Source organism: Oryx dammah, unplaced genomic scaffold, assembly GCF_014754425.2.
Source record: "Oryx dammah isolate SB20612 unplaced genomic scaffold, SCBI_Odam_1.1 HiC_scaffold_27, whole genome shotgun sequence".
In the NCBI taxonomy this organism is placed as follows: Eukaryota; Metazoa; Chordata; class Mammalia; order Artiodactyla; family Bovidae; genus Oryx; species Oryx dammah.
In genome coordinates, this window is record NW_024070211.1 from 112,381,853 (window position 1) to 112,409,214 (window position 27,362).

Genomic DNA, 27,362 nt, shown 5'->3' on the forward strand with positions numbered 1-27,362 from the left:
TCTCCACCTGATAAATAACATCTAGAAAAGGAACCATGCAAATATCTATCAACTCAGTGAATGAAAAAAGTGAATGTGCTAGATCAATACAATGAAATACTGGTGCTGCTGCTGCTGCTGCTAAGTTGCTTCAGTCGTGTCTAACTCTGTGCGACCCCATAGATGGAAGTCCACCAGGCTCCCCTGTCCCTGGGATTCTCCAGGCAAGAACACTGGAGTGGGTTGCCATTTCCTTCTCCAATGCATTAAAGAGAAAAGTGAAAGGGAAGTCGCTCAGTCGTGTCCGACTCTTCGCGACCCCATGGACTGTAGCCCACCAGGCTCCTCCGACCATGGAATTCTCCAGGCAAGAGGACTGGAGTGGGGTGCCATTGCCTTCTCCAGGACAATGAAATACTATTCAGGAATAAAAAGGAATGAAGTACTGACACATGCTACAACACAAAAGAGTCTTGCAAACATTATATGAAGAGAAAGAAGTCAGACATAAAGGCCATATATTGTTTCATTCCATTATGTGAAATGTCTAGAAAAGGCACATTTGAGAGTGAGAAAAGATAAATCACAGGGCTGGGGCTGACAGTGGTGATTAACTGTAAGTGGGCAGAAGGGACTTGTTTGGGATCATGGAAAGATTAAAATTGGGTTGTAATGGTTATTGCACAAATCTGTAAGTTTCCTAAAAATCAAATTGTACATATATGGTGGGTGAATTTTATGATGTGTAATTTATATCTCAAAACCATTTTTAAAGGAATTTTCTCACTTTCTTGGCCTTTTGTAAAGCTTAAAATTTGAGGACTAATCTAAATCCTGATGCAACAAATATTGCTTTGTTTACATTGTTACGTAAACCCTCTGACTTATGTTTAACCTTATTTATCTCCTAAGAATAACAATTTTTTGAAATACCTATATTCATGCCTGCCTTTGTTTCAAATGCATTCTTGCAACACCTTTGTATTTCTGAATTCCATCCAAATAGCTTTTGATTTCATCACCAGCTGAAGATATTATCTATTCTGTTAGTGGTCTTGTCTTTGACAGATTTCTTTCCATGATGATATTAATTTTGAGAAACCACAGCATAGAACAGTTTTTTTAAAAAAAATAAGTTTTAATGTCTTTTGTTAAATTTTTTAACACATTTTCTCAATGAAACCATGCAGTCTTATTTGTGAATTGGGCCTTGGTTTTAATTCTATGCTTATCTTTCCTTTGAAAACAGAATACGCTTCTCTGGGATCACTCTATGATTACATTAACAGTAACAGAAGTGAAGAAATGGACATGGATCACATTATGACCTGGGCCACTGATGTAGCCAAAGGTAATGTTTCGTGTATTCTTACAGCATAGTTGGAGAGATCCTGACATGGTGAGTTAAGTCGGAAGATTTCTTATTCTGTCTTAAGATTTTTTTTTTTTTTCAGACAAAAGTAGCAAGAATTCTGCAGCTTACAGTGCACATAATATTTTAGGCCATTGCCTTTCCACTGCTGCATTCCTTTTTTGTCTTTCCTTTCTTTACTTCTTTACCAAAAACCAAGTTTCAGCAAAATCAGTGGCTCCAAGGAAGATACTTTTGTCCCATTTTGTGACACTGTAATTGACCAGTTTGCTCGATACATTAAATGGAAAGATCATATTTCTGTTATTGTTCTGTAAGTCTCAGACTGCAGTATCCAGAAAACGTGACTTATTGTAGGATTAGTTCTACTTCCTTTGTATACATAATAATATGCTAAAAATAGTAACCACTTGCAAAAAAGTTTTATTTGGCTTTCAATGCAAAAGCAATTCAGATTTTATTTTATATTTAATGTAAACTTGAAAATCACCCTTGGAAATGGAATATTTTTTAATACACAAAAATCCCTAAACAAGGTGCCTAGTTCTTTTTCCCTCATAAATTCCTTCATACACAAATGCTCTCTAAAGCAATTTAAACTCCATTTATTTTTATCTTTTTTCCATTTTCCTAACTGAATGTTTCTGAGTTTTATTTATAACTGTCAAAGTTGCTTTGGAAACAACTTAATCTAAATAATGAATGCTGATGGTTACATTTGTATTCTAGCAACCCCTGGAAAGCAAGTGTGTCCAAATTTTACTGGGGCAATTAGCTCCTTTGCATTTTGCTGCTCCAATCTCTACAAGTATCTCTTTACAAAGCAAATAAAAGGATATTTAGTACTCAATAAGGAAAGCAACTCATACTTCACTTTTACTGGAAAGTCACACAGAGACTTCCAAAAGTAATAGCCTTTCCTTTGGGAAATTATCCTGTTTTAAGTTTCATCAGCACCTGCCAAATGCTTCAAATAGAGAAAGTGGAAATTAAAAAAAAAAAAGTTTCATGCAAAATGCTGCAGCTTGAGTGATACTTCATTACCTTATAAGAATAATAAGCTCTATGTTTAGGATGGTGTACTTAAGGCTTTGGCTGTGTTAATTAACTTAATTGTGTATTCATACATGAGACATCTCAAATCAGTCTTAAAATTTCTCATTCTTCAAGACATTTTAATGGAACATCATAGCCACTTCTCTGCATATCAGGGGCCACCTGTTTGTAAGCTGGTTAATGTGCTGTTTTTGGAAACTGCCTGAAGCATTGTGGAAATACTCTTAGAGAAATGTAAATACATATACAAGCAGTCCTTGACTTAAAGCACTTCACCTTACAGATATTTGCATTTAGGGTGCTCAGCCAATTACACCCATCTTATTACCTAATGGCACTTAAGATGGATAGCAAACAAATCAACTGACACCAGTCACTTGGCTTCTTGCTGCGCACACTGTTTAGCTTCCCTGGCCCTTAGCCTGTAAACCTCATCCCTCCTGATCCCTTCCCCTGTAACAGTCCCTGTCTGTGGGGCAAGTCCTTTGGCTCCAGATCAGCTCAGTCATTCCTAGGGTTTCTCAAGAGTCCTGGCTGTGTAAAAAAGAAAAGGAAGAGAAGAAATAGGACTAAACAGCAAACTGGAACTAGAGGTGAAAAACTGGGATGAAGAAGATGCGAGTGTCCAAAACTACGCAGTAATAGAAATTACTTTTTGGTGGCTGATGAATTAATGTGAAAGGCAAATTCTAATGTGTTCAGCCTCAGGTGAGAAGTGTGAAGCAGAGAAGACAGTTGTTTACAGCTATACAGGTAGTTCTTAACATTTAAAATGGCCTACAAAAAGAAGAAATCAGTGCTTTCAGAATGACTTCAACCCTCTCTGATAAAGCTATGTGTGGAACTTGGAGATGACATAGGAAGCCTTGATTTTTGTTGATTCAGTTCTGAATTCAGCCGTGCCCTTCAGTTTGACCATGATTGAAGCCACTGAAGCAACAAGATGTTGAGAAATCAGAGGATGAATAATTCATTTCAAATAAGAGTTGATTCATGCAGTTTTGAAATAGGCATTGCTTAACATTACTGGAAAGAGAAAACCTTCTCAAAGGCAAAACAGACTCTCTTCTTTCTGAGTGGGAAGAGGGAAGAAGGGTAGACCAGTGTATCTGAAATTGCTGCAAGTCAGCCAGCAATGGGTAAAAGGAATTAAAGCTAACAAGCCTGGATCCAGTCTCCGAATGGTCATCATCGATTCCAAATCTTCCCAAAGTGACGCCTGGGAAATCTTTTTCAGGAGACCCTGAATTTTAAAATTGATGGAGATATTTTTCAGCCCTCCTGTTTTCTTGCAATAAAAATATGGCAGAATTGTAGATAGCGCTATTGAAACACACTAAATAGAATTTTATATGATTGTGCATGTACACTAAATATTCTATAAATGTATACTATATGTTATACACAGATACCAGCTTGCTCAATACAATATGGTACTTCTTCTCATAATATCTACAGTGAGGAAAAGTCCCTATATTCAAAGCTTTTGTGCTTGAGTGTTTTTTTAAATTCTTTATTGTCAGCAAATGTAGAAATGATGTAGCTCTACCTCTAATGGTAATTAAACAGTTTCTACCTGAAAAGTTATTCAGGAATTGGATTCTTAAAGCAAGAGAGAAATAACTATGAAATTCTGTCATAAAAATTATTAAATGTTACCCAAGTTGTACCTATTGAATTTTCACAGCTTGGAATATGTAGAACTTAATATTAGAAGAAAGATTTCCTTTATTCCAGTTACATTTTATTTAAGATATTTGAATTGCTATACTTTTGTTGACTCTTCATTAATAACTTTAAATGGCAAGAGTTTAAGTTTTTTGAAATTTTTCATTGTTCTTTCATGATTCTTCAATATATAATAACTAGAAAGTAGAAAATAATAGATTTTTAAAAATTAGTCCTTATAAAACTGAAATTTTCTATATACTAAAAAAAGAACCAAGGCCTCATTATTAAACTGTGTTCAGCATATAAATCATTAGCCAAAGAAATGGTTTTGATTGAGGTGAGAGGGCTATTTCTTCGATTGTTTAGAAAAGACAACTTAAGAAATAGGAAATATTTCAGTAGAAAATGTTTTTGTTCTTTATTCTAGATAGACTATATATAAATACAAGGAAGGAACCAAATATTACTAAGGGGGTAACTGTGAAATATGTATCTTTTAAAATATAATTTTTTATTCAAAATAAGAAAAATGCTTAATTTATGTGCATACAATTTACTGAAGTAACTTGATTTTTAATATGTTGCAAAGAATTTTAGAGTACATTGAAATATAGATTATCTCAAAGATTTGTCTTTGTAAGAAGAATAAAATATTTTATAACTACTGTGTATTTTTCTATCTGAGGATCACAAAATTCTTTACCAACCATAACTAATGAATTCAGCCAGTCTCCCCATCCCTACCCCACCTCCACTCCCAGGGTCTTACCAGAGTGAATACTGAGAAAATAAATGAAGCTGCCCTGGGTAACTTCAGACATGCAAATGAAAACTGAAATTTCTGTTCAGAACTGTGGCTGATTTAGAAGGCAGTTGGTAGTGGAATACCTTAGTCACTTAGTCACCTTATCATTTCTTTCAGTGATATCTGTTTTATTTTTTTGCAAACTCCAGAAAATCAAGGTATCCTACTGGATACTGTGAGAAGCTAACTTTATTCACAATCAAATTCCAACTTATATGACATTAAACCACATACACTTTCCATGGTATTTAAATTTTCCTAGTGTAGGCATGTCTTGTCCCTGTTTTATCTATCATGGAAGAATAGAGCACATGGACTTAGTTTTTGCTATTAAATCCTTTGTAAAAATATGGAAAGTAATACTGATGTTTAAAATAGAGGTAATACTGATGTAATGTTGAAAATTATATTAACTATATTTCTATTACAATTATATTCATTATATTTCTTTTTGTATGAAAAGGAATGCACTATTTACATATGGAGGCTCCTGTCAAGGTGATTCACAGAGATCTCAAGTCAAGAAATGGTAAAGTACTCATATGTTTTTATCTCACCTATTATAAAATACATGCACATGTATACATACATGTATAGAAATAAGCATCATGCTTTTCATATCTTTTATAACCTGCTGTTTAACTCACAGCTAATATCATGAAAATCTTTCCATTATTAATAAATTCAAAATATTCCCCATTATTTCAAGGGGCTGCATAGTATTCCACTATATAAATAGCACAGAATGTGGACATTTGGGTTTACATTTTTTTTCTATGATAAAAAAAAAATGTTAAGCTTAACAGTTTTCAGCAAAAATTTTCAACACATCCCTAATTATTTATCTAGAATCATTCTCTAAAAGAGGTATTGCTGGATCCAAGCACATAGTGGTAGTATATTTCTAACTTCTATTTTTAGATGACTCTCTGTACTAGCAGTTTTGAGTTTTGTTCTTGTTACTCCTGAATTATTTGGTGTAAATTTTTTATGCCACTCATATTACCTGGAGGAGTGCCCAAAAATGATCAGCGGGGTTTGGAAAGGAAAAGCTTTCTTTTTCTTTTTTCTCTTCTTCTCTGCTTCTTAAAGTTTATTTATGATCCTATATTTTATAATTTGTAGAGTGAGCACTTTTAAATGACTTGCAGGATTAGATATTACCTTCACGTAGGAGTGGTAATTGAACGCTTCTTCCATTACGTCACTTGAAAATTAATGGAGAAAGGCAGTGGTGTTATTTAACTAGCCAGCACTGAGAGCTTGAATCAGAGTGTGCTACTTAAAAAAAAATAAATCTTGATATCGGTTTATTTGCATGCTTTAATTATTTACTTGTTTTCTAAGTGATTCTTCATGTTTGCTACGTGATTCTTCTAAAAACAATTTATTTTTAGAAAATCTTTAAATCATTGCAGTTAAAATGGGTAAATACTAATAGTGTGATTTTTGGAATGAGTAGTCATGGTCAGTAGAGAAAGAGAACTCAGGAGTCTGACCAGCTGCCCAGGACCGTGATGCTTGTGGGGTGGAGACGGGGAAGTTGTTGGCCAGCTGCCACTCCTCAGCAGTTCAGGTTGGACCACCACCCCAACCCTGAAGTTGACTCCGGGTCATTGTTCTTGTGCTTTTCTAGGTTTCATCACTTATCCTTTAGATTTCCTTAGACGTAAGTTTCTTAGAGCTAAAAACTTTTAATATACATGGGTTAACAGGAAGTCATTGGGCTTCCCAAGTGGCTCAGTGACAAAAAAAAAAATCTGCCTGCCAACACAGGAGACACAGGGGACGTGGGTTTGATCCCTGGGTCGGGAAGGTCCCCTGGAGGAGGAAATGGCACCCCACTCTAGTACTCTTGCCTACATAGTCCCATGGACGGAGGAGCCTGGCGGGCTACAGCCCATGGGGTTGCAAAGAGTCGGACACGACTGAGTCACTGAGCATGCGTGCGCAGCAGGAAGTCCCTGGGAAATAATCTAGAATCTGCTGGGAAGTATCAGAGTTTATAACTTAATGTATTTTCAATTCTTGCTCAGAATTTCAATTAAAAAAGTGTTTAATGTCTCTCCTTTTAATATAGTTTATCAGTATATCTTAAATACCTCATGAGATAATGGTTAAGTTATTCAAACTGTCTTTATGAAACTAACAATGGAGAATGTTTGCATTTTTTGAAATTATAGTTGTGTAGTTACTGACGGTAAAACGCATACACATTGAAACAATATAGAGCTAACTTTTAACAATTTGGGGAGGCAAGAGAGGACAGTAGAACTTTCATTTTCTAAGTTAGATAGTTTTATGATGTTAGATTTTTAAATAAACACTGATCTTATGAAAAGATAGAAGTATTTTTTAAATAACTGAATATAATATTAACAATATTTGAAAAATGTATAGCTTATTATATACAGTATTAGATTTAACCTTAGGCTATTTCTGGGTATTGGATCATGAAAAAATGATTTTCCCCACTTGTCAAGGTCATTAGTAACACCTATTAAGTACTGATAATATACCGTGTTCGAGGCATTCTGTGGCTTACAAAGGAAATGCTAGAAACATTCCTTTAGGATTCTGTCCTTGACCTTCTCCCTTCTTACATTTTATTCACCCACTCCCATAAAAGCCCAAATTGATCTTCACATTGTCAAATAGATCTCAACTTCAAAACTATGTATGTGCTTATTGAACATATTCACATAGGTATTTTGTATGACCCTAAAATGTGCTGTGTCCAAGTTGATCTTTTCATCTTCTCCCTATCCCCTAACAAATTATTCCTACATTCCCCTTCTCAGTGAGTGACAATACCAGTTGCCTAATCCATAATCAAATTTTTAAAAAGGAGTTACAGTTTGATTGCCGAGTTCCTGTTATAACCATTATGCCACATTGCCTCTATTTTATTTCCTCTTTGAGTCCTCTTCCTCCCCGATAGCCAGTCCTCCAAGCCCAGCTGATTCTGCTTCCAGCCTGTTTCTTGACTTGGTCCGCTTCTCTCCTGTCCTTGTCACAGATTTAGTGCAGGCATCATCATCTCTCTTGGACTTCCCGCTGCCTGCACAGTGATCTCCTTCCTCGCGTTCTGTCCCTCTGGGCACATTTGACCATTTCATTCCTCTGCTTAATATTGTTCACTGGCTTTCCATTTCTCACAAAGGCTCTTCCGGATCTGGCCCACACTTTCCAAAACTGCATGCCTCTTCCTCTGCTCCTGACCTTTTTCACGAGCTTACTCTTTTGCTTGGAAAACATGCATCCCTCCCCCACTTCTCCTCTTTCTGGTTAGCTCTGATTTGTTCTTCAGGTCTCAGCATAGCATTGTTTCTTCCAGAGAACTTCGACTTCCTTACAATTTGACTTAGACTGCTGTTTGGTCCTATGGCAATCTCCATACCTCTCATCACAGAACTTATCGCACTTCATTATAGGTGTTCGCTTAACTCTGTTTACCACTAGACTGAAAGCTCCACCAGAACAGAGACAATGCCAGTCTTGCTCACCTTCCTCTGCTAGAACATAGTAAATGGCTTTGCCCACAGTGTATGCTCAACAAATATTTGTTAAATGAATGAATGTATAATGTAAATAGATGAGCATTATCTCCGCCTTCAAGAAAATTACTCTTCAACCAGAGGGAAAAACCACATTTACCATGAAGCAATAGTGCTAATGACTTGCTCAGTAGAATGTTGACAGTCTAGTGTCAGAATCCAAGTGAAACTTTGGTTCCCTGGACTGCAACTGATCTATAACATTTTTACTAGACAATGCTACATTTAATTTAAAACGAGGTCTTCAGTTCAGTTCAGTTCAGTCGCTCAGTCGTGTCCGACTCTTTGTGACCCCATGAATCGCAGCACGCCAGGCCTCCCTGTCCATCACCATCTCCCAGAGTTCACTCAGACTCACGTCCATCGAGTCGGTGATGCCATCCAGCCATCTCATCCTCTGTCATCCCCTTTTCCTCCTGCCTCCAATCCCTCCCAGCATCAGAGTCTTTTCCAATGAGTCAACTCTTCACATGAGGTGTCCAAAGTACTGGAGCTTTAGCTTTAGCATCATTCCTTCCAAAGAACACCCAGGACTGATCTCCTTCAGAATGGACTGGTTGGATCTCCTTGCAGTCCAAGGGACTCTCAAGAGTCTTCTCCAACACCACAGTTCAAAAGCATCAATTCTTCAGCCCTCAGCTTTCTTCACAGTCCAACTGACCACTGGGAAAACCATAGCCTTGACTAGAGGGTCAAAGGCAAAGTAATGTCTCTGCTTTTCAATATGCTATCTAGGTTGGTCATAACTTTTCTTCCAAGGAGTAAGCGTCTTTCAATTTCATGGCTGCAGTCACTATCTGCAGTGATTTTGGAACCCCCAAAAATAAAGTCTGACACTGTTTCCACTGTTTCCCCATCTATTTCCCATGAAGTGATGGGACTGGATGCCATGATCTTAGTTTTCTGAATGTTGAGCTTTAAGCCAACCTTTTCACTCTCCACTTTCACTTTCATCAAGAGGCATTTTAGTTCCTCTTCACTTTCTGCCATAAGGGTGGTGTCATCTGCATATCTGAGGTGATTGATATGTCTCCCAGCAATCTTGATTCCAGCTTGTGTTTCTTCCAGTCCAGCGTTTCTCATGATGTACTCTGCATATAAGTTAAATAAGCAGGGTGACAATATACAGCCTTGACATACTCCTTTTCCTGTTTGGAACCAGTCTGTTGTTCTATGTCCAGTTCTAACTGTTGCTTCCTGACCTGCATATACGTTTCTCAAGAGGCAGGTCAGGTGGTCTGGTATTCCCATCTCTTTCAGAATTTTCCACAGTTTATTGTGATCCATACAGTCAAAGGCTTTGGCATAGTCAATAAAGCAGAAATAGATGTTTTTCTGGAACTCTATTGCTTTTTTGAAGATCCAGTGGATGTTGGCAATTTGATCTCTGGTTCCTCTGCCTTTTCTAAAATGCGGTCTTAAAGCCCTTTTAATCAGCCCCTCATAGAATTAGTTTTGTATTTTTATTTTAATGTCAGCTCCTTTTCGTAAAATCTTCAGTGCGGTAAATACTTTGATTTTACTGTTCAGAATCCCACATGGAAGATAAAAATACAAGTTTATGATTTTTTTCAGGATAACCCAAACTGGATGATTTTCATAATTTATCTTTTTTTTCCTTTTAGTTGTTATAGCTGCTGATGGGGTGTTGAAGGTAGGACTATTAATTTTTTTATTTTAAGAAATTTGATTAATTTCACATGTAGATTTTATGACTGATGCTTGTTTTATTAGTCAGTAAAAAGAAAGTTGATATTCCTTTCTCTTTTCTCAGATCTGCGATTTTGGCGCCTCGCGGTTCCACAACCATACAACACATATGTCCTTGGTTGGAACTTTCCCGTGGATGGCTCCTGAAGTTATCCAAAGTCTCCCTGTGTCTGAAACTTGCGACACATATTCCTATGGTGTGGTGAGTTCATTTCTCATTTTTTGTTGCCAAAGGGCATTAAAAAGCAAACGATGTACAGAAGCAGGTGTAACAGTTTAACATGGTTTTAAAGCAACGATACTGTTCCTGGTAGAATATCCACAGCAGTGGCAACAGAGAGAATATTTTCTATTAGAAGGTTTACTCTGATCATTTTTGAGTTATTTCGTCCTGTGTTGAGAAGAAACCAGTGCCATTTGCAAGGAGCAAATTAGATGGATCCTCAAATAGTATTAGATCTGATGCCCTTCTGCTTTTCTGGGAGGACATATGACTGCAGAATATCTCTATAAGTCAGTGGAAATGTAGGTCCTTTAGAATGGGACTTCACTGTAGTGTGTTGCTCCAAAACCACCCATAGATATGCTAAATGAGTCAACTAACAGGAAAGTTTTGAGTGTCAGCCATTAAAGTGATGAGTGAGTTTCCGGAGAATGCAGAAGAAAATGTACTTATTTGGTACATGGCCTTGCCCATGTCTGCTGCAGGTCTCATAGAGTGACTGTCTGAAACCTGAATCTAAGGTGTCACAGAAGAAGACTGGCCAAGCAACTTAGTTATAAGAATAGAATACTGTGGAGGTTGGGGGTGGGAGGCTCAAGGAATAGAGACCACAGGAACCAATCAGTAAAGAAGCAGAAGGAGGAGTTGCTAGAGGAGGAATCTTGAGATGGATCATTCTTGAGGAATAAGTTGTGTCTGAATTAGCAGAGAGGAAGAAGTGGGACAACAGGAGAGTGGAGGGGTGGGGGGGGAGGGGGGCCAGGGCAGCTCTTTGTGGAGGAAGGAATTCATTGGATCCTTTTTTTGAGGATAAGTTTTTTATCCCTAAAAACGCTGTATATATATATATATATATGTATATATATACATATATATATATATCCTTTACAAAAAGCCCAAATTAGCATTTGGAGGGAATTCCCAGGCAGTTCAGTGGTTAAGATTCTGCACTCCCAATGCAAGGGGCACAGCTTCTATCCCTGGTCATGGACTAAGATCCCACATGCCTGTCGCAGCCAGCAAGGCTTTAAAAAAAAAAAAAAGTGTTTGGAACCCCAGTCTTCACCTCTCATCTCTTGATCATACTGCCTCTCTATATTGTTACTTCTTTGAAGGACATTTTCATAGTAATGGGGGAGAAAGCTGTCTAACTTTAGACCAGATCAATATGCCTCTTCCTCCTGACTTTCTGTGTTTTCAACTAAGGTGATAGCTGATGGTACAGGAGGATACCAACATCATCAAACCCCTTCCTGTTTCTTTAGAGTCAATCGGGCTCTAGGTACTTCCTGCTGGCCTCAGTAAGTTCTGGGCTGGTTTCAGTTCACTAGCTTTTTCTGTCATACTACATCTTATGTATACCAAATGTATCTAATATCAATTTTATTGGCTATTGAAAAAAGTCATGTCATAAATGAAATACATGTTTTTGGTGAAAGGCTGGAATTGTAAAGTTTGGAAGACAGTAGTAGCATCAGGCTAAATATCTAATTTTCCTTAATTCTGTGTGTCTCTAAGAATGAAGGCTGTAACTTCTTAAAAAAATTAATATCTTTTTCTTTTTAAATTATTATTATTTTATATTGGGGTATAGTTATAACCTATTTTAGACAGTGATCAAATAGTTCTTATCAAAAGAAGAGGAAAAGCCCAGAAGTTCCTGAAGAAATAGATTCTAAAGCGGGTCCTGTATGTCAAAAGTTACTACGTTCTGGGCTTCCCTGGTGGTCCGTTCAGTGGTTAAAAATCTGGTAGCCAAAGCAGGGGAAACAGGTTCAATCCCTGCTCTGGGAGGATTCCACATACAACTAATTCTATGGGGACCTAAGCTCATCCATCACAACTCCTGAGCCCACACACTTCAGCAGCTACTGAAGCCTGAGCACCTAGAGTCCAGGCTCCACAACAAGGGAAGCCTGTGTTCAGTAAAAAAGACCCAGCTCGGCCAAAATAAATAAATAAATATATTTTTTAAATTACTACATTCTAACCATCCTGCAAATCAACTGCTAGGGAGTATGAAAATGGAGAAATTTGTTGTAATTTAAGACTTTTTGTGAGATTATTTCCTTCTAATGAAGTTATGTTCCTTCATCTTAAAGTAAAAGCCTGTTTATTGTGTCAGGCACTGTGCTAGACACCAACCTGCTGCTGCTGCTAAGTCGCTTCCATTGTGTCCGACTCTGTGCGACCCCATAGACGGCAGCCCACCAGGCTCCCCCGTCCCTGGGATTCTCCAGGCAAGAACACTGGAGTGGGTTGCCATTTCCTTCTCCAAGGCATGAAAGTGAAAAGTGAAAGTGAAGTCACCAACTTAGGGCAATTTAAATTTTACTTTGCCTGCTTCTTGGGTCCAGCATTTCATTTTATCCTGTGGAATCAGGAACCATCAAACTTTTTCTATAAAGGACCAGATAGTAAGGGTCACTTACAGTGTCTCTGTTGTATATTCTTTTGTTTTATACAACCATTTAAACTGTTAAAAGCACTCAGCTGTAGGGACCATAGTTCTCACTCTTTCCCCTTGCCTATGGATGCAAACATGTATAAATATATTTCGATGGCTAGAGTTTTTAAGTTACATTGCACATTTATGTGAATTAGAAGATTTTTAAGGCTCATTTTAGCATTCTACAAGTTCTCATGCAGTGCTTTTACTTTTAAAAGTCTCCCCACGTCTTAGAATTTCCCTACCTCTGAAATCTTTGACTGGAAAGACACAACTGTGAGTTCTGTATAGAGTGAACTTTGGGGTTCAGTATTATCTCATTTATGAAAGCACAGTTCACACTGCCTTTTCCCAAAGCTTTACAATTGCCCAGGACTTTGTTTAAATGTACCCACCTGCTTTTCCTTAGCTGAAATGGAGTTTTGGTTCCAGTGACCAGGAACAAATTCCCTTCCACATAGAAATTACAAAGATGTGAAGAGATGACTTTGTGGAGCTTAGGGTCTTCGCTATATCTTTTTATAATCCATTTCACTCATTCCACATTAAATGCCCCCCCCCACCATATTAAATGTAGTTTAAGTCAAGACTTCTGAACCTGCAAATGTACAGCTTATTTTATTAAAAAGCTTTCCTTTCAAGGAACTGCTCACCACTACTCAGTAGATGGGCCTTGAACCTTTCTCTTTATGAATTAGGTTTTCAATCTACTTATTTAGGGATTCTACTTTTGTTTTGAGAGATGAAAAGTGAAAATGTTAGTTGCTCATTCGTATCCGACTCTTTGCAACCCTATGGACTGCAGCCCGTCAGGCTCCTCTGTCCATGGGATTCTCCAGGCCAGAATACTGGAGTGGGTTGCCATTTCCTTGTCCAGGGGATCTTCCTGATCCAGGGATCAAACCGAGGTCTCTTGCCTTGCAGGTTGATTCCTTACTGTCTGAGCTACCAGGGAAGCCTTGCTGCTGCTGCTGCTGCTAAGTCACTTCAGTCGTGTCCGACTCTGTGTGACCCCATAGACGTCAGCCCACCAGGCTCCCCTGTCCTATCAAATGCTTAACAACTCTTTCATCAAGTAATCAATCTTACAGCAAACCTTAGAGCCAGTCACTGGACCTTTCCAGGGTTGCTCTACATTTACAGATCTGGGGTTGCTCTTCAGAACTTGTTTGCTTCAGTCACATGCTTTTGAATATCAATTATGTATTCCTATTAGAGTCTTCTTTTAACTGGGTGGGGCGGGGGAGGGTATGCCTTTTCAGTAAATCTGTAAGTTTTAAAATAGCGACTGCTCTTTTACTCTCTGAAAGAGGTTTACTCAGAATGCTCGTTATTCTTACCCCATGGCTGCATCAGCCGAATTCCATTCAGAAGAGTACACATATGCTAATTTAGTTATAAACAACAAATCAGGATTTTACTCTTTCCCGTTTTACTCTCAACAACATTAGTGAAAGGAAAAGTACAGAGCATGCTTTACGGATCCTGTTTGTTTAAACCATCACAAATTTTTTTTAAGTCAAGAAAGCATCACATGCCTAAGGTAGTAGTCCAGGAGAGGATAGTTGTTAAGGTAGGAACCATGTTAGTTTTAGAAGTTTATAGTCCATAAACTTTGAAAATGATATCTATCTAAGGAAGCAATGCAGATATTGAGAGTTCTTCATGTCCTTTCAGAACAGGTGAGTAAGCAGGACTTCTTTGTCAATAGGTATATTTGCTTGCATAGGACATCCCATAGTTCATTAGAAGTCTGTTCCATTCATTGAGCCCCCCTACTCACATAGCAGTCACATGCAGATGAATAAGACCATAAAAAACATTTGTCATTTTTGAAACCCAACCCAAAAACCCCAGTGTATTTTTGCTTTTTATTTTTCTTTCTCAGACTTGCTGTAAGAATTTAGCCCCTTGTACTCTTAAAGTCCCTGGCCCTCCTCAGCTTAATTTAATTAACCTTTGTCTCTTCTTAACACATTGTGAGACTAGCCAGCCTTGTACAGCCTCAAAATAAACATGCTGGTGAAATGCCAGAAATAGATCTTGTGACTCTTGCTTGTATGCTGGTAAACTTCACTAGGCAGGCCATTGTTGGTATTTTATAAGGAAGTAGATTTTTTTCTCTCCTCTTCTGATGACTTCTCTTGAAGGAGTGTTTAGGATATTATCCACAAAAGAGAAAAGAGTTCAGGAAAGCCAGAATCATTGAAGAGTAAACATTCGGAGAACCCAAGGCCTAACCACTCTTTAAAAACAAAGCTTTCCTAATGGCAATGCAGAAAGGATTACCTGCTCCAAAGCTTCTCAGCCAAAACCAGTTTTGAAAATAAAGCAGCTTCAGAGTGAGCATCACTGCTTCGCTTGTCTGTGAGTCCTGTTCCAGAACCACCCAGCTCAGGTAATGGCTTTCCATTGTTTGTACAAGAAAAGGCAGGAAAAGTACACAGCTTTGTCCAAGTTTCTCTTCTGTAAGCTGAAAATAGAAATTTTCCTTGCAAGCACAGTTTAAATGTAGGGATGTCTCAATATAACATGAGTTGGAAAATATTTTTAGGGTGAAAGATCACAATAATGTTTGGCCTGCATCCCCATAACTGATATTTTCAGGCATAGTTTAATATATTTTTAGACCTCCAAGTGACTTCCTCAACTAAGTCACTTTTTTTGTGCCAAATGTGATTTTGCTCAGTAGAAAAAGCTGTTGTCCTATCTCACATCACCTGCTTTTTGATACATTTCTGAAGTTGGCAAATAAATAGTAGGGAATCATGAGATGTGCTGACCCTGGAATTCAACTCAAGATCTCATTTGGGCTTCAGGATCCAGAAGTTCAGGACGCCACTCTTGCCAGTTTCTCATCCATCAGGTGGCTACTCCCTCTGGTAGGTCTTTAGAGACACAGGAGGGAATGGAATGAAACTATCTTATTTTTTCCAGGGTTGGAACCCTTAGAGAAATATAACTCTGATACTGTTAGATTTTTGGACACTTTCCAGTGGAATATTTTGGGATAAAGAATGGCATAAATCTTTTTCTGATGTCATTCCCCAGGCTCTTAGTTCTGCCTCTTACCCCACAAAAAATCCAAGCAGCGTGTGTGTGTGTGTGTCTGTGTGTGTGTGTGTGTGTGTCTCTGTGTGTGTGTCTGTGTGTGTGTGTGTGTGTGTTGTGCAGACAGGTCAGAAGGCCAGACTCTGAAAGGAGGGGCATAAGGCTGCTCATCTAAACATTCTGGTGTCCTGGGCATTTGAGGCAGAGTCATTCTTTCCAAAGAATGCCAAACCCCTTCATTTTCTTGCTCTTTATACCCCTTCCCCTCTGAACCCCAACACCAGGAAGCAGTGATTGCGGTAAATTGAGGGGCTTCATTTCCTGCTCAGCCCTCTTGCTCCCGCCATTTCTCCACCCCTCCTCCACCCCCACCATCCCTGCCCGCTGCCCAGTGTCAGGCGACCACGTACCTGTTCTGGTTCCCACCTTTCCTGTACTTCCAGCATTTGCTCAAATCAGCCCCTTCTGGGGTGCCCCTTACCTTTTCCTAATCACTTCTGTGACTCAAATAGAATTATTCAGTAGCTCTTCTAAAGAAGTACCTTACACACTTGATTAAAAGCCCAAAGAAGCTTCAGGGAATTATTTTTCTCCTGCTTGAGCAGCATCTGCCAATTTCCCTGATTTTCCTGCTGATTACCTTAGTATAGTCAGAACTCATTTAACATGTTATGGCTCGGGTAAGACTGGGCACTGGCTGAGGAAATAGTGGGTATCGGATTTGCTTGAATAGAGTGTATATTCTCAGTCTGCATTCTTATTTAGAAATGAGTTTTTGTTTTTAGAACAACAGAAACGTCAAGCAGAGGTGCTGCGTGTCTTTGCTTCTGCCTTGGCTCCAAACCTACCTAAACTAAGGCCTGCTGCACTCTCGTTCTTCCATCTCTAAAGTTACTTACTGTTGAGACCTTGACTTTCAGGGTGAGACAGCAGGTTCACATTCTAGCTCTGTCACCTGATAACTGAATGCCTTTGGGCAAGTTTATTTAACTTCCTTAAGTTTTAGTTTCCTCATCTATACAATGAGAACGATATCTATCTGACTGAGATTAATCATGATAGCATACCTAAAGGTTTAACAGAGTACCTGGAACATAATCACTCAATAAATGATAGTGGCTGTTATTATTATGCTATTATTGATAAAATTGTAATTGTTTTTGTACTTCACAAAAGTATCAGTAGACTCAAATCTGGATACTCATTTGTATAAATAAAGTGACTGAATGTAAAACTCTCCATTGTGGTGGTTGTTTACTTGCTAACTTGTGTCTGACTCTTTGGCCCCATGGACTGTAGCTGGCCAGGCTTCTCTGTCCATGGGTTTTTCCAGGAAAGAATACTGGAATGGGTTGCCATTTTCTGCTGCAGGGGATCTTCCCAACCCAGAGATTGAATCCACGTCTCCTGCATTGACAGGCAGATTCTTTACCATTGACTTACCTTGGCAGCAAAAACCTCCATGACTCAGAGCTTAAAGAGAATACAAAATCATTAGCTGTTTTTAGCATTTCCCACATCAATTTGCTTTGTTTCAGCATTCCAGTGCAGATTTATTAATCAAGCTAATCTCAAGGATTGCAGAGAGATAACATATACATACATTTGCACATGCATTCAGCCTATATATGTACCTAGGTGTTTATTACATTTTAGAATATAATTAATAAATTATATCATAGGTGGATGAGAATAAATCCCGTAGACTGACTCATCTGGAGAAAGAGTTCTCCAAACACAACATCTAAATGTTAGTCTTGCAAGTATCCACCATTGTGGAGTAAGTGTTTTAGCCAGTGATTTGGATTTGGGGCTCAATTTTGTTTTTATGAGACTGTTATTGAAGCTTTGAAAATATGTTTGAATTCCCAGTTATTTTCATATAGAGAAATTTATTAGAGATTGAAGGTGCAAAAAGTTTTGACTAACAAAGTGTAAAATCTAGTTTATGGTAATCCATGGGAATTCTGTTAATTTACAAAATACAGTTAAATCACTTAGGTGCATTGGTTTCATAAAATTTTAAGCCCAGATCTAGATATTCTACTCCCTAAAGTGGATTTTTTTTTTAAATAAAAAAGAACAGCAGCAACAACAAAATATATGTATATGTATAAAATATATGGAAGACGCTCTATGCATGAATATATATGTTTTGCCCAAGTTTCTACAGATGGAGTTGGTTGTGTCTGGTAATTGGATACAGTTAAAGTTTCAGTAATATACCAAAAATATAAAGTACAAGAATAAAAATTCCATTTCCTTTTTGTTCCAGGTTCTCTGGGAGATGCTAACAAGGGAGGTCCCCTTCAAAGGTTTGGAAGGATTACAAGTAGCTTGGCTTGTAGTGGAAAAAAACGAGGTAAGACTACGATTTCCCATTCAGGTACATAGATCAGAAAACAGTATTGGGGTTTTGCAAAAGACTTTTTCATCTTCTTCAAATTGAAAGTAAGTTCACGCTTATGGAAAGATTAGCAGTAGGAGCTAACACAAAGGGTCAAAGTGATGTTATTCCTCATGAATGGACCCTTTACATCTAATTGTTGCAGCTTCACGTCGTGATGCTGTAGATCAAAAATTGTACAAGTACTGTACTAGTTTCTCAGTCTCAATTGTAAAACCTAGGGGTTTGTTCTTAGTGATGAAAGAAGCCATTGCGTCCAAGGTAGGGGAACAGTTTAACTCCATCTCCTGCGTTTAGGACATCTTTTTTACTGTCCGGGAGTTGATATATCTGTAAGAGACCTTCAGCTACTTCAACTTACCTCTCCCAGCAGGAGTCACTATAGTACAAGAAACTGTCGCTTAGATGAGAATTTCAAAAATAAAAGAAGAAAAAATAGTTTCAAAAAAGGGAAAAATTACAGTTTTGCCACCTACGTTGAACACTACATTGAAGATGAGCTCCTCACTGGAATTGGCGAGGCAGTGGCATAACTGTTCCCTTCTTCATGCAGAGCCTTTCCATTTCAAAAGAACTTCAGTGGCGTAAACAGCGTTTGTGCTGTGTCCCCAGCCTCGCTTTTCTTCTTCCCACAAATTGAGGCTTTCAGTTAGTTGGACCTATGAGCCTACATCAGAGAACATGGTACATTCATATCAAAGAGAGCAACTACATTTTGAAAGGTTTAAAATTGTGACTGAAACGCACAGCCATGGAGATTCTCAGCATAAAGATGAAGCATCCAATATCAAGGTATTATGAGAACTTAGATCAAGTGATGGAAGCACACAGTTGTCTTTGCAACACTGCAAAACAACTTTATTTCACAAAACTTCTTCATTTCCACATCTTATCTGTGCCCTCCACAAAAGGGAAGAGTGCAGCCTTAGGATAAAATAATTTGCCAAAAGGCAAATATGTAGTAATATTCCCTTTTTAATGCCTTAAAAGAATTAGATTGATCTGCTCTCCATGGTTAGTGCAGGAACAAACTAGATCAATCAAAAAGCTGCTATGGACTGAGAGAAGCCAAGTTTTCATATTTAGATCACATAATCCACAGTTACCTTATTAATTTGTCCTCCTGAGCCATTGAGATTGGATGAAATGTTCATGATAGCTGAAGTTAATGGGAGAGAGCTGCCAATTTAAAGAAAAATGAAAAGGTGTAATATTTAAGAATGTGTCTTACTCATTGTTTCACAGAGGCTGTTCTGTTTTAATTAAATGTGGTGGTTCTTCCTGGTGTGCTATTCAATCAGAACTCACACACAGTATAACTGATTATTTTCATGGTATGAGAACCCACTTGTTTCTGTTCAGTTTCTTTTGCCAGTGAGATGATTAGACATTTACTTCTGGGTTGACAAATAGAGCAAAGAAGGTTTTGACCTTCTGTTGACTTTGGAGCGAGCAGAACACTCAATGTCATTTTTTTTTCTCTGTATCATTTCAAAATAAAGTAGGAGGAAATTTTATTTTAAAGCTGACTGAACTCTCCAAGTATGTATAAGATAGAGTAATTAGTATTTTAAAATAATATTCATTTAAAGGAGGGCAGAATAGCTGTGAATCTAAAGCACTTTGAAAATATTGGAGTATCCATCAAGGATTTTTAAAGCTGAAGAAAAAAATGAATTTAGAAGCTGCCTTTGAGTAGTTGACTTGAGGCTTGAGAATCCCCTATAAATAGCCTTCAGGACCTCCTCAATGGGTACATGAGGAGGCCATCTCCCTGTTTGTCTCTAGGGAATCCCCTAGAGTGTATTGTTTTATCCATGGGGTGATATGATGATCAGCTAATAACAGATGGAGACTATTCAAATGCCTCCCCTATTGTATTTATTAAATATAATAGTCAGTTGAAAGAAACCCACATGGTGAAATATATTTTCTCAACTTTCTAGTGAACCAAATGCAGATTGGGTGCTACAAGGGTATTTATCCATTCTCATTCTGCACATTTATCAGAAATATGGAAATGAAATTCAAATGTCATTTCCATTATCATCATTCAAGAAGATGTCTTCATTTCACCTCATAAATAGTGGCCCTTATTATCAAAACAAATTCTGTTGAGATAGCAATTAAAATAATTCCCAAGGATTTATTTTATAATAAAATTGAGACTTTGACTTAAATATAATTTATAAAAATCCCTTCAATTTTTAATTATTTTATTTATTTTTGCTCTGGAATACCTTGGGTTATTGAGTTGAAAAGAGAAAGCTGTAATTGTTTTTCAAAGGCCTCATTTAAATAAAGAATGGCATGTTTAAACTTTTAGGGAGATATTTTAAATGTGAGCTAGTCATCCTAGACTCATTGGAAGTTGCAAAAATATTACAAAGAATTCTGTGTACCCTTCACTCTGCTTCCCCCACTCATGAGACATATATATATATATAATATCAGTATATATAATATCAGAACCAGAAACTTGACACTGATACATTACTCTTAACTAGACTCTAGAGCTTATTTGTTTTTACTGTTTAGAATTGCTTTTTGCATCTATAGGAAAATCAGTACTTTCTAAAAATTATATCTGAAGGCCTTTGATTCCAAACCCCTAATAATGAAATAAGATCGTCAAACAATAACTTTTTCTATTATTAAATTCTGTTGAAGCTATAATCCACAAAATGCTGTTAAACTTTACAAAGCACACAATGAACCATTATAGAAGACATGAAGTTAAGAGGGTATTACTAATTTTTAAATCTTACAGGTATGTCTGTATGCCATTGGACTTTCCATAAAACTCAATTAGTAGTCATTCAGAATGTCCTAGCAGTATAACTCCATCTTTTCAAGTACGTAAATGTGTTTTATTCTAAGTAGCAAAACAACTATTAACATGGAAATCCAAAAACTTAATCCATTTTTCTTGACTGTACTTTAGAAAAAGGTAATAAACTTGACTTAAAAAATAATTATTGTATCTTATGTAGAAAATAGTGCAAAAAAAAAAAATATAATCTTTAAGAAAAATGTCATGCCTAATTTAATGATTGGGAATTATTTTCATTTTCAGTTTGAAACTTTTATTTTTAAATATTTAAGTTTTAAGTAGTGTTGCAGACCTGGTGCTAATATCTGGTTGTTTCAGGATGTTTTAATAGAATACCCACAGTTATATAATCACACTTAAATATTTTAAATTCTCTTTTAAAGAGAATTTAGTGCATGAAAATAATCCCTTACATAGTGTCTGAGTCTCGATTTAACTGATATTTGAACATGTCAGATAATTTAAAATAATTATGTCTCCTTTTATAATGTCTCACATGTGGTATCTAAAAAGTTTGTCAATATGAAAAGATCAACACCTATATTCAGCCAGTTCACATTTCAGTTCTTGGAAAATGTGCTGCAGTTACATTGAAAATGTTACCTGTTAGGAAAACTTGTTTTTCATTACTCATGATGTGTGTTCAGTCACATAATTGCATTCACTGTCTGTTTATATTAGTTGCCACCCCAACGATCTTACTTTGTTTTCTAAGTAAACTCTTGATTTTCTTTACTTTTCATGAAAAGGTTTCCAGTTCTCATTACAGTAAAATAATAGTGCCATTTACTACATCTTACTCTAGTCTTTGAAATCACAAAACCAGAGGTTTAAAAATGCTTAGTATAGTCTCTAACTTCCAGAGTTGCTTTTTTTTTTTTTTTAGCTTTGCTTTAAAGTTTTATTTATTTTGGTTTTCTGATTTTAATTCCAAATACAGATTGTCTGTTTTCTTGCCAAGACAACTATTTTTCTAGTTTTATATGTAGCCTCCTCCAAATCCAGTGAAATTGTTTTAAATTTTTTATCTGCAGAACTTCTTGGCAAACAAAATTGCAGAAAAAAATCTTCCTACTACAGAGGTTCTCAGCTCTGTCACACCTGTGAATGCACACTCAGTCACTCAGTTGTGTTCAACTCTTTGTGAGCCCATGACTGTAGCCCACCAGGCGCCTTCATCCATGGGATTCTCCAAGCAAGGATACTGGAGTGGGTTGCCATTTCCTCCTCCAGGACTTCTTCCCGACCCAGGGATCGAACCCCAGTCTCGTGTCTCCTGCATTGGCAGGCAGATTCTTTACCACTAAGTGATCTGAGAAGTCCCCTTCATACTCAATACTCTATTTATAATAATTATTTAATGCTCCCTCTTTATCCCTGAAAGGAAATTCAGTGGTAATACAGCCTACTACACACATTGTATTTAAGTCAACATAATGCTGTAAATGTAAGGAAGAAATAAATATGTTTTGCAGTGTATAAATGCTCAGGCATGATGACAGTAGAGGTGATAATGGCACAATTTTAGATGCTTGCACCTGTAAATAAATAGAATTCAACAGCTACAAATGCAGAATAAAGATGGGTTATTGTGAGTATTAATGATTCCAGTACCATGAGCAACACGATATTGTAGGCAAGATTTTCCCAATATTATGGTAAGGTTATGAATAATGCAAAAATCAATCTACCCTTGATTTATTTCATTTAGTAGTTGCAGTCAAAGAAAGTTCAGAGTATTTTTAAAATATTCAAAAAATACTCTACTTAGAAATCAAAGTTAGAGTCTAAGCTCAGAAAAGTATAAAGCTCATTGTTTTCTTGTCTTACATGAATGCACATGGGGCATTTGAAGTTTGGTGGAATGCAGGAGAATTTTTAATCAGGCTTTATGATACAGTGAAAGATGCTTAGCATTCTTGACCTGCTCTAGGCACAACCCCCCAGACTTTAAAGCAAAAATGTCTCTGTAGATTTGTAAACTGCCCCTGGGAGAATTACATGTTCTATGAGAACCACTGCTCTAGAATGTTAGAACAAGACTAGTCTTCACATTATATTCTTTGTTCTATCAAGTCCTTATATTTTATGGGTTTGGCCAAAACTAAGCCATGATGAGTCATCCATTCAGAGTGTCTCATTTGCCACTGAGAAAACACTTCTATAAAATTATCTCTGTGCTCACGATGTTTTCAGGAGTTGTACACCTATTGCCAAAGCTGAACTGGTTTCCTAGTTACCTGGCCTATTTGCAATTTTCATAGTTACCTATAAAACTACAGTGATAGGTTCATGGTTTAGGTTTATGTAAGTTCCAACTTGCCCCTCTCCTACTGTAGTTCCTTTTGACTGGATTCTATATTTTGTTGCATTTGTTGCTCTGAACCTGATTTCTTCACCCACTATGATTCCTCTTTGGAGGAAAAGGTAAAGTGTCATTAGAGATTAGATACTATGAATCTAAACACAAGTTCTCTCCAGTCACATATTAATCAAAGGATGCTTTAAATTTCATGTCTTGTTTATGCTACTAAATTAATTCTTTCATGTCTTCCAATTAGTATTTCCTTCCTTTAATGAGAAAATGCCTGTATTTTGTTTTGTTTTTGCTTATTTTGTCTTTCTGTCTTACAGAGATTAACCATTCCAAGCAGTTGCCCCAGGAGTTTTGCTGAACTGTTACATCAGTGTTGGGAAGCTGATGCCAAGGTGTGTGTGTATGTATGTATGTTGTTGTTGTTGTTGTTCTGAAATCTCACTTGTTTGTCTGGCTTTGAATTTTTAAAACGTGGGTTAATCAAATTCATTACAGAGCAAAACAGGGTTGCTGTTCCTTTGAGCCCCAGATTGATTGTGAAGGCTTTCTGCTGACATTTGCTTGGCATGAAACCTAAAGTCTCATTACTGGCTCTTTCTTACAGCACTCCAGCATTCTTGAGTCAGTAAAAAAAGAATTTTGTTCCTTGTTTTTAATCTTCAGTAATAAGTCTTGCATCTTCACGTTATATAAGTACTAGCACACCATGCTTATTATAAGCCAGGCACTGTTCTGAACACTTTAAGTATATCAACTCCTTTATTTCTCAGAATATCTCTGTGAACTGGGTATTGTTATTATCCTCATTTTACACATGAAGAACCAAGTCTCGGTTAAGTAGTGAGGTCAAGGCCACATAGCTTGTAAGTGGTGGAGCTGGAGGCTGAACCCAAGCTGACTGATGTGAGTCCCTGCGCTTAACCGTCCACACCACAGTGCCTCTCTACACTAGAAGTCCAGTGCGCTATCCATTGCGCTACAAAGCCCGACCACCACATTGCCTTTCTAACCAAAGACCAGGCAAAAGCAGCACTTCTAGAGAAGCTCAATACACTCTCCCTGTGGAGTTTCAGTGATTTTTTTAAGCTGTCACAATAAAGTTGGAGAAATTCCAAAATTGAGGCTTTCATGTGGTTATCACATTCAAGCACAAATGGCCCATTTCCCTTCCCTGCAAAGACTGGTTTAAAAGACTGTCACGTACATACGGAAGTGTTTATAGATAAAATGATAGGCGAGTCTTAGATTTGCTTCAAAATACAGTGAAGGGAAATGAATAATGGTATAGACTAAATAGGATGGGCTGTGATGATTTTTGGAGTGATAAGTATATGGAGGGTGTTCTCTCTACTTTGGTGTATGTTTGGAATTTGCTGTAATAAAGAGTTTAAAAATAAAAAAGATCCTCATAGATGAAATATTAGAATAAGAGAGATAGACTCGAGAAAAGAAAAGTTCAAATTTCTGCAGTCTTTCATGGAAATAAGTGTATCACAAACTGACCTTTTAAAGATAGATCTAGAAAGAAAAAAAAAAAAAGACTTGAGAATGGAATTTCTTCCTTAATTTAAACCCAGTCGCTATATGACTTTCAAGAAGAATGAATGGTAATAATGTACAGAGCCATTCCCTTCATCTCCTCAGCGGAGGTTTCAGGACCCTAGTAGAATCCATGGATGCTCAAGTCCCTTATATATCAGGGGTGATTCAGTCACGACCCTTCCCTTCACCCCAACTGTGGTTACACTTCCTTGCATTCAACAACCAACTTGAACTCTGGCTGATTAAATCCATGGATACGGAAAGCTGTGGTTTGTCTAGGCGAAGTAACTCAGAAACACTTGGTGAGTATGGGAATCGTGTTAGTATCACACAGTTCAGGGTGGACCGTAAGTAAAGCACACTGTTCCATTCCACAAGTGAGAACAACTGACCTCCAAGCACATCAGTGCAGCCAGTAACGCAGCAACGGACGCAGAACCAAGACACCCCTTCTCCCCTGCCTCGTGCATTTCACCTTTGCCCTGATAAACCAGCAGGCTCAATCGGCTTTCACTCCTGTTCATCAAACGACTTTCACCCATTTTAGAGTCCTGTATTTACTTAGTTTTTTTTTTTAAAGAATTTAACAATTTTTAAACTGTTTAGTACTTTTGTTTAGGATTACTATTGTTTTATGAATTTTTTTGACAAAGTTGATAGGTTTTGAATGGTCTGTCTTGCCCCTCTGTGGGCCCTGCTTTACTGTGTGATTTTGCAGAATGTGGGGCTTTTTAAGCATGAAGAGAAATGCCTGCACTTTGCAACTGATCTGGTGAAAATTATAAGTGGCTATTTGCAAGCTTTCTGTAGCATATTTATTTTATATTATTAAAATACCATCTTTTCATATGCTACCACTTATATATCCATTCTGGCATATTTGGTCATTTTGGTAGTATTTTTCTCTCTGATGTGAAAGTGGAAGTCGCTCAGTTGTAACTGACACTTTGCAACCCCATGGACTATACTATACAGTCCATGGAATTCTCCAGGCCAGAATACTGGAGTGGGTAGCCTTTTCCTTCTCCAGGGGATCTTCCCAACCCAGAGATCAAACGCAGGTCTCCTGCATCGCAGGTGGATTCTTTACCAGTTGAGCCACCAGGAAAGCCCAAGAATACTGGAATGGGTAGCTTATCTCTTCTCCAGGGGATCTTCCTGACCCAGGAATCGAACTGGGGTCTCCTGCATTGCAGGTGGATTCTTTAGCAACTGAGCTATATCAGGAAAGCCCTTTCTCTCTGATACTCAAATAGAAATTTCACTTGAAATTATTAGTGCTGAATTAGATGAATGCAACTAAATCACTGTAATTGTAATTATATTTCAGTATGCAAAGCAGGTTTTTAATTTCTTAATCTGTAAGTCTGTACTATATTAAAATTCTAAGAATATACGTTTATGGTATATTAATTAAATGATAGTGTAAACCCCTACACAGTAAGGACATTAGAGTTGATGCCATGAAGCTGGCATGTCTTTTTAACAGGTAGTAAGCTGACGCTTCTTTAATACCAGAGGAGTCTTGTCTTCTAGCACTGTGAAGTATGAAGAAAGTTTAGATCAGTTTTTTTTGTTTTCTAAATTCATGGCATTTTATTCTAATACAACTAATACATGCCCTCTATATTTGATTTGATTATGCCTGCAGCTCACATTTCTAAGTCATTGCTCTCTCCTCTAGACATACCTTACACACCTTCTTTATTCCTGAAACATGTTCTTTTCCTTCTTTTCTTTCCCCTCCTGATTACTTCGTCATCAAGGCTTCCCCAGCTATTCTGTTTCCCCTGCCCATCTAAGTACTCCTTTTCCTGAACCACAGTCTGGGTTACTGCCTCATTTTGTGCTGTTGCATTTTAAAAAATATCTTTTCTTCCTAAATGGATTACAGGCTCCACGAGGAATAGTTAGTTTTTCTTTGTTTCCCTATAGCATCTTCTGGAAATTTAGCAAGTAGATATACAATATGTTGTTGACTAAAGAGGCCAGACCAAGGTTTATTTCCTGAGAGTCCATGTTTTAGTTTTCTGGCTAGAAGGAAGGAAAGATTAGTCATTCAATCATGTCTGGCTTTGCGACCCCATGGACTGGGGCTTGCCAGGCTCTTCCGTCCATGGAATTATCCAGGCAAGAATACTGGAGTGGGTTGTAATTTCCTTTTCAACCAAGAATACTGGAGTGGGTTGCAATCTTCCCAACCCAGGGATTGAACTCAGGTCTCCTGCACTTCAGGCAGACTCTACCATCTGAGCCACCAGGGGAGTATATAGCAGTTCAAACAGAAGTTGGTGCCAGTCCTATGCAGATAGATACAGCAGTAGTTGGTTAAAGTATATTTTAATTATTTTTATTTTCAGTCCTTAGAGTCTAGAGTATTAGATTAAAAT

General features: G+C 37.4%; 1 protein-coding gene across 6 annotated transcripts in view; it reads left to right on the forward strand.

Moving 5' to 3' along the window:
- MAP3K20 (mitogen-activated protein kinase kinase kinase 20) overlaps nt 1-27,362 on the forward strand; it is a 169,461-nt gene that overhangs the window by 81,257 nt on the left and 60,842 nt on the right. For all 6 annotated transcript variants that reach the window (XM_040229363.1, XM_040229366.1, XM_040229364.1 and 3 more), the window contains exons 4-9: nt 1,229-1,330; nt 5,347-5,412; nt 10,066-10,094; nt 10,215-10,352; nt 18,149-18,235; nt 23,748-23,822. In XM_040229363.1, coding sequence (XP_040085297.1) covers nt 1,229-1,330; nt 5,347-5,412; nt 10,066-10,094; nt 10,215-10,352; nt 18,149-18,235; nt 23,748-23,822 — 497 coding nt within the window. The remainder of the gene's footprint in view (nt 1-1,228; nt 1,331-5,346; nt 5,413-10,065; nt 10,095-10,214; nt 10,353-18,148; nt 18,236-23,747; nt 23,823-27,362) is intronic.